At 39.3% G+C, this 10,931-nt stretch overlaps 1 protein-coding gene across 2 annotated transcripts; it reads right to left on the bottom strand.

The window, feature by feature from the left end:
• Window positions 1-141: 141 nt before the first annotated feature.
• On the bottom strand, window positions 142-8,687 carry LOC102296899. 2 transcript variants are annotated; one of them, XM_005928310.3, is made up of 10 exons: window positions 8,289-8,687; window positions 7,452-7,748; window positions 5,531-5,830; window positions 4,669-4,779; window positions 4,381-4,434; window positions 2,938-2,973; window positions 2,820-2,858; window positions 2,690-2,722; window positions 2,555-2,602; window positions 142-1,590 (listed from the first exon to the last, which is right to left on the bottom strand). In XM_005928310.3, exons 1-10 carry the CDS (start codon window positions 8,374-8,376, stop codon window positions 1,529-1,531), a joined length of 1,068 nt encoding a protein of 355 aa, XP_005928372.1. In that variant the 5' UTR covers window positions 8,377-8,687; the 3' UTR covers window positions 142-1,528. The 2 variants fall into 2 exon arrangements, with proteins under 2 accessions (XP_005928372.1, XP_005928371.1); XM_005928309.3 differs by having other exon boundaries at window positions 144-1,590; window positions 2,820-2,861; window positions 8,289-8,686.
• Window positions 8,688-10,931: the final 2,244 nt, after the last annotated feature.

Below are 10,931 nucleotides of genomic sequence, written 5' to 3'. Positions count from 1 at the left end.
CATTGTGCAATATTTATTTGTATGTACAAGAAAAAATCAGTATTTGTTGCATTTTTGTATATTTCAAAATTAAACATCATTATTAGACTCATCCAGTGGGTCTTGAAAATAACAAATATGCATATACTTTACAAGATAACTTTCTCCGTTATAATAAGACTTACATCTGGAAGCTCCTGAAATTTGTTCTTTCATATTAAATTATGAGCTGACGTCTCTAGTGTGCAACTTGTTGTGTTTGCTCAATCCACCCAGACATTTTTAAGCATTGTTTCCAAATTACAGACCCTAATTCTATCTTACGGAGAAAGAAAGATCAGAGAAAGTTTTAGGCTTTTATCTTGGACATTTTTGAGATATTCATGTTGAAACATTGCCTCAGAAAAGAAAAACAAAACATGTCCAAAAAAGTATTTGATACACGAGGCTGAAACTTCACAGCTAGATTATAGTCATCCAAGTTTAAACCATTAGATTTTCAAGCAATACACAGGTGGTTGAGCAGACAATGATCTAAAAATGTGATGAGCGATATGAGGTGGAATGACCCATAAGTTAAAATATTTTTCATGTCTCCCTCTTACGCCATAAAAGTAAAAGAGTAGCGATTGGGTTTAATAATTCTGAAAATGTGCTGCAAATACAGATGTTTTCCAGATGGTTGAGTACGACTGACTGCAAAAAGAGCAAATTCACAGTAAGACATGAGCCTTGCAGGTGCTGCTATCTGGAGTTAGTTACTTCCTGGCAGAGCGAGCTTGGCTCCTTTAATGTTTTTATGGTGAAATAAAACCAGGTGGTTACTCGCGTTCGACCTGCTGTACACTTTGTGTGATTCCACTTTAAACACCCCAAAGACAGCCTTACATGCACACATAGGTTACATGTTTTTACTCCAGAACAAAGCCTTCGATCGTGCGTTCCAACATTCAGAAATGTATACCATGTCGGTTTCATCTCACACATCACCGCAGAGATGTGTCAGATGTGTTGTATCTCAACTATGCTCTACATTTTTCTCCTCCTTCTGAACCGCCGTCTCTACAGAATTTGAGATGAATTACTTTATAGCGCTTAGCCCACAGTTACCTCGATCTCTGAAGGATAAATATTTCTCTCCCTCTGCTTCTTCTTCAGTTTTAGAGATACATGGATGCTGGCAAGGAAAGCTATTAAGCAAACAAGATATTAGTCAGTGCTGTCAAAATGTTTTGGCTCCTTTCAGCTATAACCAGACGGGGTAAGGCTGTTTATCAGCCATGCATCTGACTCAGAATACAAAACAATTTAGTTCTTTCAGGGTGAAAAATGTTCGAGGGCCAATCCATTTATTTATCTTTTGATAGTTTAATAATGTGTAGAGACTGTCCTCTAATAAAGTGCTAACATAGACAAAGCTTCCGAGATGACATGCTGAAAATAAGTTCACAAGCACATGTAGGTGGTTCAGATATCTTTATTTTCACCATTAGTAATGCTGGTAAATGAGGCGGCTGTTTTCCTCCAGCTTCCTCCGGCTGCTCGCCTGTCATCGAGCAGGCTCATCTTTGATGGAGCTGACGGAGGGATGGCTGCGATGATGCAGAAAACCTAAAGACAACAGAAAAAAGGCACCGAGCGCACTGTTAGATGACATTTTAAAAGGGTTCTGATGTGTTGATACTCTGCAGTAATTGTCTACTGAGATGAATTTTTTGACGATTAACTCCGCCTGGAAGATTACGTTTTTGGAAGTGTGCATGCCGTTCTGTCTGTAAACACCATAACTCAAAAAGTTTTGAATGAATTCCGATAAAACTTTACGTTTTTTATTTAGAATGGAGTCGTGTTAACAATCCATTCAAAATTTGGCTCACATCAACCACAATCCTCAATGTCAAAATAATGATGTATAGGTCCAAAATTACCAAAAAGCCTTATAACTTAGAAACTATGATTCTTATAAGTGTTGTGTGTATTTTATAAGGTCAAACATCATAAAATGTCTTTTAACTTTACGACTGCCTTTGTTTGTATTGGCAACATTTAGGAAATGATACTGGTGTATGTGTATTCTAAATATCACATTATAATTTACATCCAAATATCACATCACATTTAACCTCTGACCTTATGTTTACGTTTTACGTAAAGAGAACAGCCTAATACAGCAAACAATTCAATGATAATTAGCTACACATTGGTATACTTTTTGTATTTATGCATTAAGTCCATCATATTTAAAGCTACACTTTGGAGTTTTTGAGCTCTCGTAGCACCATTCGCAGATTACCACACACGTATGAAAATGAAGGGCGATGTGGTTCCCAACCGTGCAGCAGTTTCAAATAACGTATCCAGCAATACGCTGGTAAGGACAGGACTAAAGGCCGATCCATAGCATCTAAAAACTAAACCGCATATAATTAATCAAACTTTGGTTGCATGAAGAGGCGCCAAGTTAAGTCTTGAATGCGTGCAAGAGTATCTGAAAGTCATCAACCAGCTGTTGGTGGTCATAACCACCAACAGCTTTCTCTTTGAACCTGTACAATTGTTCCAGTAAAGACTTTACCAGTATAGCAGTGGTCAGCATTTCCATCCATCAACATTGATATGTCATCTGAAAAGTATACGTGAGGACAATCAGAACGTGTGTTTGTGATCTGACTCATTTTTCTAAAAGGTGCATGTGTGTGTGTGTACCTACTTTGACTGTCAACTTCTTTAATTGGTGAGAGCCCTATCCATTTTGGTAAAAAAAAAGAAAAAGATTAACGTGGTGAAAGCAGTGAAACAACAGATCCATTAAATGATGTTGACTGATTAAAAGGACTGACCTGACCAGGTATGAAACCCGTATAAGTGGAGGTTTGTCCCTGCTGGACCAAAAAGAGTTTGTTAGAATCTCCAAACCTGTTGACGCAGATGTAAATGCGTTTTTATTGAGCAGTTTACCTTCAGGAGGGCTGACTTCTGTTTCTTTGGCACCGTCTACATAAAAGAGTAGCATAAACATGTTGTAACTCTCATCTTCTGGAATACATTTTAGTTTACTTAGTATATTATTAATATATTATACTTCAGAGACAATACAGACTATTCACAGACCAGGATTTCTAAAAGTGACCATGTACAGAGCCAGCATATAAATGAAAACATAGATTAAATACACATTTAGTGTGTTTGTTCAGAGATCTAACACACTGGTTTTTGGTTGATAGTAAGCCATGGCTTATCATTTTTTTTAACCATTACAGTGAGAGGTGGCATTTCTTGACACCAGATGTATTTGTTAACATTGAATGGCTGAGTCTTATGTTGATACACCATTTAATCATTAGTTATTAATAATCTCTGTCTCTCTTCCGGAGCGGCTTCCTGTCCTCACCCCTCACTGACTGTCGAAGACGACTGTCCCTCCCTGATACTTGGACTGCTAGAAGCTTCTTCCTGTTAAAAGGTAGTTTTTCCTTCCCATTGTCACCAAGCGCTTGCTCATAGGGGGAAGTCTGATTGTTGGGATTTTCTCTGTATTATCACAATATAAAGTGCCTTGAGGTGACTGTTGAGTTTGATGAATAGATTATGCTCCCTTGGTTTGGTTCTGCCTCTATATTTGATGTTAAGTTATATATTGTGGGTGAATGAACTGTATGGTAGTGTATTCTGTCCTTGAGGGCTGGTTGAAATGTCACAGAGGGCTGTGTATTGGTACATGTGCACTGAGAAAATCCTAGTGGGGGTTGTAATTTGAGGCTTCCTGTGTTCCCTTGAGTCTGCCTCCTCTTAGTGTTCATGCCTCAGTGTTAGACACTCATTTCTTTGTCATTTCCTTTTTGGGTGTGGAAGTCAGTTTTTCATGAGTCTTGCTTCAGTTTGATTCTGATCTTGTCCCTCATTGGTTTCACCTTTGTTTTGTACAATATGACAAAACCAATCACTTCAGAATTTCTCATAATAATAATTGTTTTTTAAGTTCTCTGCACTGTGGTTGAAACTAGTCTAAAGCAGTGGCTCTGATAGCAATATGCGGCCAGGAGAAAAAGCTTGTCTTTCACCATAGAAGCAGGAAGTCTCACGTCACGGCGCTAAACATGACTTTTTGCACTTTTGCCTTGCACATTGTCAGTCACCTTTGGACAGACCACTGCTGCTGAACATGCTACATTTAAACATTTTTCTTGTGTTATAATTAGAGTTTGCTTTTTATCTTTGTGTGTAAATGGTTGTTGTTTTTTTCTTATGTGCACCTCAGTTTGCACGCTCAGTCTTGCCCTTCAGCAAAAGGTGAACTTGTTTAAAGTTGGATATTTTTAAGCACTCACAATATTGAAATCCAGTGAAGTACAAACGTATCTAGTGTACAGTAACTTCAGAATACACATTTTGCTGGCTTACCATTTAATTGCTGAGTAATTAAGTTGAAGCCATCAGGGTGCACCTTCGGCTTCCCTGGCAGAGGAAAAAAACATGTCTTAGGATGCCTGTTTCCACCACTGAAAAACAAAGCCAAGCCTTTTTTATATTCATAAGTCCAAACTTTCAACTCACTAATACAAACTCAAAGTTTTTCATTTTTAATTAGAAATTTAAAATAGTAACTCAAATTTTGACTTTGTTTGTTTCTTCAGTTGTGGCATCATAAAACGAGTGATTTCTTTTGTTTGATTGTTTTTTGTCTCTTACTGCACAAACGCCTTTTCTTGTAGATTTGTCCGATCACACTCGTTACTATGCTCAGCAACACCAAACACAGCAGAGCCAGCCAGACCACTTTGAGCGCACACTGCCACTCATCTGGAAAACAGAGGAACATTTTGGACAAAGCAGAGTCTGAAACAATTATGTATTATTTTCATTACTGACCTCTTTACCTAAAGAAAAAAAAATCCATCCCAGTCATTCCAGCACTAAAATTCATGCCATGTGAAAATAAAATACATGAAACTGTAGAGTGGATGAAGGAAGAAAAGAAGGAAGGATAAGAAGGCAAGAGACCGGCAAGGAAGGAGGACTGTAAAGAGATAAAAGACATAGAAGAGGCAATATAAATAATAAGAGGAAATGAACAAACAAGAACAAAGAAAGGGAAAAGCATAAATGGAAAGGTCTGGTGGAGGTGCTGCAGAAAAATTGGAAGGAAATGGATATCCAGCTTTCATTATGCACTTTGGAAAATATTACTTAATCAATGTCTTAAGCATGAGGGACTTTTGGAGAGCAGAGCAGAAAGAAAGAAATCAATACAGGCTTAGAGATACAGTAAATTAAGATGTACTGTAGTTTTGGAAAGTATGACTGATCATGTAGTACAGAGGAAGAGGGAGAAACAAAAAGTCAGGAGAAGAACTGAAGGAAATTTCTTCTATTAAAAAGAATGACTCCATTGTGGACTGAGAGAGTGGGCAGCTTGGAATGAAATGAAAACTGAGTGGCCAATTTCCTTGTCTCCTATTGTCTCCTCTTTCCTCTCCTTTCCATCTTACAGAGAAGCCACACTTGCTGCGTGGGGATCAAAGAAGCCCAGCTCCATCCGCCTGACACCAACCTTTCTGTGTCCGTTTCCATGGCAGCTTTTCCTTTGCTGTTGAATTCCAAACCGTTTGATTGGCGAACCAAAGGAGACAGCGGCTTTGATTGGGCGATTCAGAGTTGGGCAGGAAAGGGAGACAGCAGTAGAATGCCTTCCTCTGTCCTTCATCACCACCCTTATTTTCCTCCTCCTCCTCCTCCTCAGGTGGGTAGAGGTGTAAGGAACTGTGATTGCTGCGGCCGTACAAGGTGAGATTCAGGGTCTCTGCGTTGGGCAGATGAAGCTCGGCTGACACCTCCAGATGTGACTCGTAAGCTGTGGGTGAATAAATAGCATGAATGTATTGATTGGAGCGTAAAAGGCTTATATTGTCTGCTGGAGAAGGCAGCGTAAGCAGCTTTTTGAGGCGTTAATCGTGCACAGTTGTGCTCAGAGTTAAGTAACACCAGCCTGTGAACATGCTCACAGTGACGCTCACGTTAATATGCTCATATTTTAAAGCTTAATTAGATTCTTTAATTAGTGGAAGGCGATCAGTTCTCTCTGGAAGCGTTGCACCTCTGATGGTCTGCTGAACAACAGAAACACAAGATGAATTATGGCAAACTTCGTGACAGCTGTCCTCTGTACAGTTTTCATGAAGTTTTAGAGACTAAAAGCCTTTTCCTGTACAAGGCTATAAAAAAGTTTATTTTACATGGGAAATTGTAGCAGCTGACTTGCTTGTAAATCCACCCTCAAGTGGCTGTTCAAGGAATTGCAGTTTTAAGACCTGGGATGCACCTTTCCACTACTAAGCTACTAAACACTAGCTGAAAAAACAGTACAACCTCTCACCCAAATATTGCTAAAGGTGCGAATCTCACAACTAACAGGTAGGAGCAAATACAAAAATATACACCAGACCAGACCAGAGGTATATTTCAGATTTGACAAGCTTCAGTTAGCATGTTAAATGCACTGAGAAATAGACTGAACAAATATGGCTTTTTTGGGAGAGTCCCAGGACAAACCCTCTTCTCTTTAAGAAACATGCAGCTTGGCTTTAGTTTGCAAAAATGCATCTGATCATGACTTCAGGAACAGTGACAGACGAGACCAATGTGATGTTAGGCCATAATGCATATCAGCATATCACCTCATAACATCTATGAAGCACAGTGGTGGAGGGGTGATGACTTGGGCTTCTTTTGCAGCCACAGGGCCGACACATCTTGCACTCAGTAAGTCAACACTGAACTCCTCTGTACACCAAAGTATTCTAGAGTGAAATGTGAGGCCATCTGCCTAACGGCTAAAGCTTGGTTCAGACTGCACACTACCACAGAATGGCTGCAAAACAAAAGGGTTAAGCTGTTGCAATCAAAGTCCAAACCTGAACATGACTGAAATCTTGTGGCAAGACCTTTAGAGAAATGTGCATAAATTAATGCTCGTAAGCCTCAATGAACTTAAATGGCATTTTAAAGTGTGTCCAGTGTGAGCGATTGATGAAGTCATACAGAAAACAACTGCTTCAAGTTATTGTTGCTAAACTACTGAATCATGGGATCTACTTACTTTTTCACAGGACTGCATAGAGTCCTCACTGTGACGGTAACCATAAAAAGTCACTTTTAATAAACAATTAATTAGTTGTTAATTAGCTTAAACTTTTCAAATGTGATGGATCCTAGAGTCATTATGATTCACCTTGGAAGTCTTAAGAGCGTACACAGAGTACGCTAAGAGTCTAACTGAAGCATGCCCTGGACCACCTTTTCAAGCAGACCAGGGCACAGTTTACTTAACCGCACCCAGACGTGGCACTCAATAATCACACTAGCCAAACACACTAGACAGTACGGGTCAGATGCACTCAGCGGTGTGGACTTCAGGCAGTAGCAAGCTTTTCTAAACAGAAAGCAGATGTTGTTGAGTCTCTAGATGTGAATACCTGAAGTTGAGATATTTCTGTGTACTTCTGCCATTTCCATGTCTGTCTCACACATGAACCACCTCGCTTTTGGATCATCTCTGCCTCGCCTGACGTCTGAAGCCGAATCTGTTGTATTGCTTTGATCTTCTCGTATGCACGCTTGCTCCCATTTTTCCTGATCTGGAGTCTGAGATGGGTCACACATATGGCCTCTCTTAGCGTCATCATTTCCAGCCTTTCCATTTTCTCCCTCTTTCACCCGATTTCCTTGTTCGCAGGGTCGGTAGGGAAGGCAGAAGAAGTTCACTTTTGTTACTGCAAGGATAAAGAGAATGAACATGGCAAAATTCAGACTGATTTCTCAGCAGAAGCAGGCATAAAGAGGAAAAGCAGCAAAGAACGAGCTGTCAAGCTATAAATCATAGCAAGATCTCGAAATGGAAGCTGTTGCCTCCAGTTTGTATCTGACAGAAAGAGACAGATGAGGAAAGACACAGATGGAGAGACAAAAAAGAAAAACCACTGAAGGCAAAGACGGCAGGAGCACAAGGGTAAACCGAGATGCTCTCATAAAGAAACGTGTTTTCAAGGCAACACAATACGGAAACCTTTTCAAAAGGGCTGTCAGTCAGAGTTGTATGGAGCTATATTTGGGTCTGATTTATAATCTTAGACCGACACAGACAGGTCTTTCCACAGACAATGTGTGTAAAGAGGAAGCAAATCAAGCGAACGTTGTCTAAAGCTTTACTTTGATGCAAAGTTTGAACAAAAGGTGGATAACATTCTAACATTTACACAATACACACACACAGAATGAACTAATGTGGATCTGAAGCTGTTTGTGTGACCAACCTTGGTAAAATGTGAAAAATTCCGGGAGGCAGATGATGAAGGCAAGAATCACGAGGAGAAGAAGTTTAGTAAGTGCTGCTCTTGCCATGGTTGTACCATAAGATCACGCACACAAACACACACACACACACGCGCTCAGGCACAGGTACTTGTTCACACTGGCACAGGCATGACTCGTGGCTCGTGGTGTCTTCTTCCCTCTCGAGTTTTCAGCAAACACATCCATTCACACTCGTGCCGCTGCCCATCAGAGAAGCCGTCGCTGGACTTTTTGATGTTCTCACGATAGAGTTCGTAATTTAAGAAGAGGCTGGCCGCAACATTTCAAAACACGTACACAAAGCGAGAAGCAACTTCCCTTCCTTTTACACTTCCTGTCATTTTCTGAGTAAGCGAGAAAGAGAGAGAAATGGAGCGCTGCACAGACAACAAAGAGTTTCAGTCAACAAAATGTAAGTACAAAGTGTGTTTCTGTTTGACTGTGGATGTGTGTGTGTGTGCGTGATCACTCATCCTCTGGTGAAAAAAGAGACAAACTTTATCGGACTATTTATGAATTCAGGTCCTGTGTAAACAGCAGGTTACAGACATATGATTATGTGTTGGATGTGTAGTCTCTTTGTAGAGGGAGAACTGTGTTTTACAAATGTTAAAAACAGAGTGAAAAAAAGGTCATTTAAAGGTGAATGATCTTTAAAAAGTGGGAAACAACAGTAACATGTGGTAACCTGCCTGTGTCACTGATTATTAAGATTAGGAATGAAACTTTACATGATCACAAACACACAAGAAAACCCCCCGATCTCCACATGTGCAGCTTTCCTGCCTGTCGTTTATATAAGAGTCATGTCATAATGCAGTCTTTGTTTGTCATCATGACAGACTTTTTGTCTTGTGATGCTTCTTCTCAATCACAGAGGAGTTTCTCATAATTTTCTACAGCAGGATTTTTAGATTATATCATATTATTGCCACCATTTCTCATAAAATGTGATATTTTCATTATCACAGATCACATATACACGGATGTGTTTTTTTTTTATAGATTTGGAAATACTAAGACATTAGTAGCCTGTAACCATTCTTTGATACAAAACTGTCTCATAATTGTCCTTATCTCAATCATGAGACTATCAGTAGTTTGTCTTATACACATGGTTTTTATGCGATATAAAACATGAAGTTAAAACACATCAGTCACCGTGTAAACAGAAATCAAAGGGTTTGTAGTTTTTAAGAAAGGTTGTCATGACTACAATGTTTACAAATTATACAGTTACATTGTGTAATTGCTTGAGAACAAAATGTTATAAAAAAAAAAAGTCAGTGGAAACCAAAATATTCAACCACTTTTCTTCAAATTAATTTTAAAAAGTCAAATACGTTAGAAGCCTTCTGATTGCACTTTATATTAATGTTACATTGTTAAGCATGAATCAGGTATTAACAAGTGCTTAATTCATCATTTATATACTATACTATTTTTAGAGCAGATTATTACAGTGTAGTCAAGAGAAGATTTCTTTTGATCATAGACTTTTGAGCATTATTGTATATTTTAATTAAACCACTAATTAGTTGTAAATATAAGATAACTGTGAGAACATATCCACAGGTCTCTGCTGTGGCTTCACTCTTCAGTGATGTGGCTACATGTCTGGGAGCTGGAAGGTATTTTGGCTGCTTTTGAGGAGGAAATGACCTTTCTGTCTATCTTTTTATAGTTTAATCCACTCTGAAAGGAATATGTATTTTTCATTTTGTGCTGTCTCACTTCATCTCTGTTGGGGTTCGGTGTAGCTGAGATTTTACACTCGGGTTCCTTAGAGCCACTTATCTTTTCAACCCTGGGACTGGAACATACACAGACACACACGGAAAGAGGCTTAGACAAACACACACTCAAAATCGCAAACAGTGATGAGCTTGGCTGGCAGGTGTAGCCTTATCTCCACTCCACAGCGGCTTGCCTCTCTCAGGGCTCAGTCAGTAGCTTAGAGAGGGGGGCAGAAGCCAAAACTAAAAAAAAATCACCTTCTTTCTTTTATGCACAATAAAAACAAAAGAAGTGCTTTACATTCTGAGAATTCCTGAATATTTTGAGTGTTTAGCTAAAATGCATTTACCATCTGTGATTGCGTTTGTGTGTGAGGAGCTGTTGCTGTCGGCAAGTGTCGGGACCCTGCTGAGGTGTCCTTGAAAAATACCCTCGTAAATTATCCCTGTGGAAACAATGGGATTGTCCTGATTTCCAGAATTAATTACAGAAAATTTGTCTTTGTGCAAGTAAAACCTAATTTTAAAAAGGGCTAAAATATTTCAGTAAGCAGAGATCATTTGGGGAAAAGAATATTATTTCTTTAGATAGAGAAATTAATCAGTGCATTCAGTGATTAGACTGCCCCATCATCTCAGAATGGAATTCCAGCAGTGATGGGATTTAGGACAGGACCCCCCTGGAGTCTAGACGCTGGTGATAGTGAAGATGAAGACTAAGACTTGGATGGAGCTCTGAGTGAGTTAGGCGAGGTGGACATGGGGAGGAGATGGATTGCACAAATGAGAGTATAAAAGGGAGAATGACAGACAGCACAGATTTAAACCATGCAGACGTAAGACTACATTAATCAGTATTGAGATTGA

The sequence above is a fragment of the Haplochromis burtoni genome, unplaced genomic scaffold (genome assembly GCF_018398535.1).
Source record: "Haplochromis burtoni strain Fernald_Lab_line unplaced genomic scaffold, NCSU_Asbu1 Contig_110, whole genome shotgun sequence".
Lineage (NCBI taxonomy): Eukaryota > Metazoa > Chordata > Actinopteri > Cichliformes > Cichlidae > Haplochromis > Haplochromis burtoni.
The sequence above is the reverse complement of the archived record's forward strand: the minus strand, read 5'-3'. Positions and strand labels throughout refer to the sequence as shown.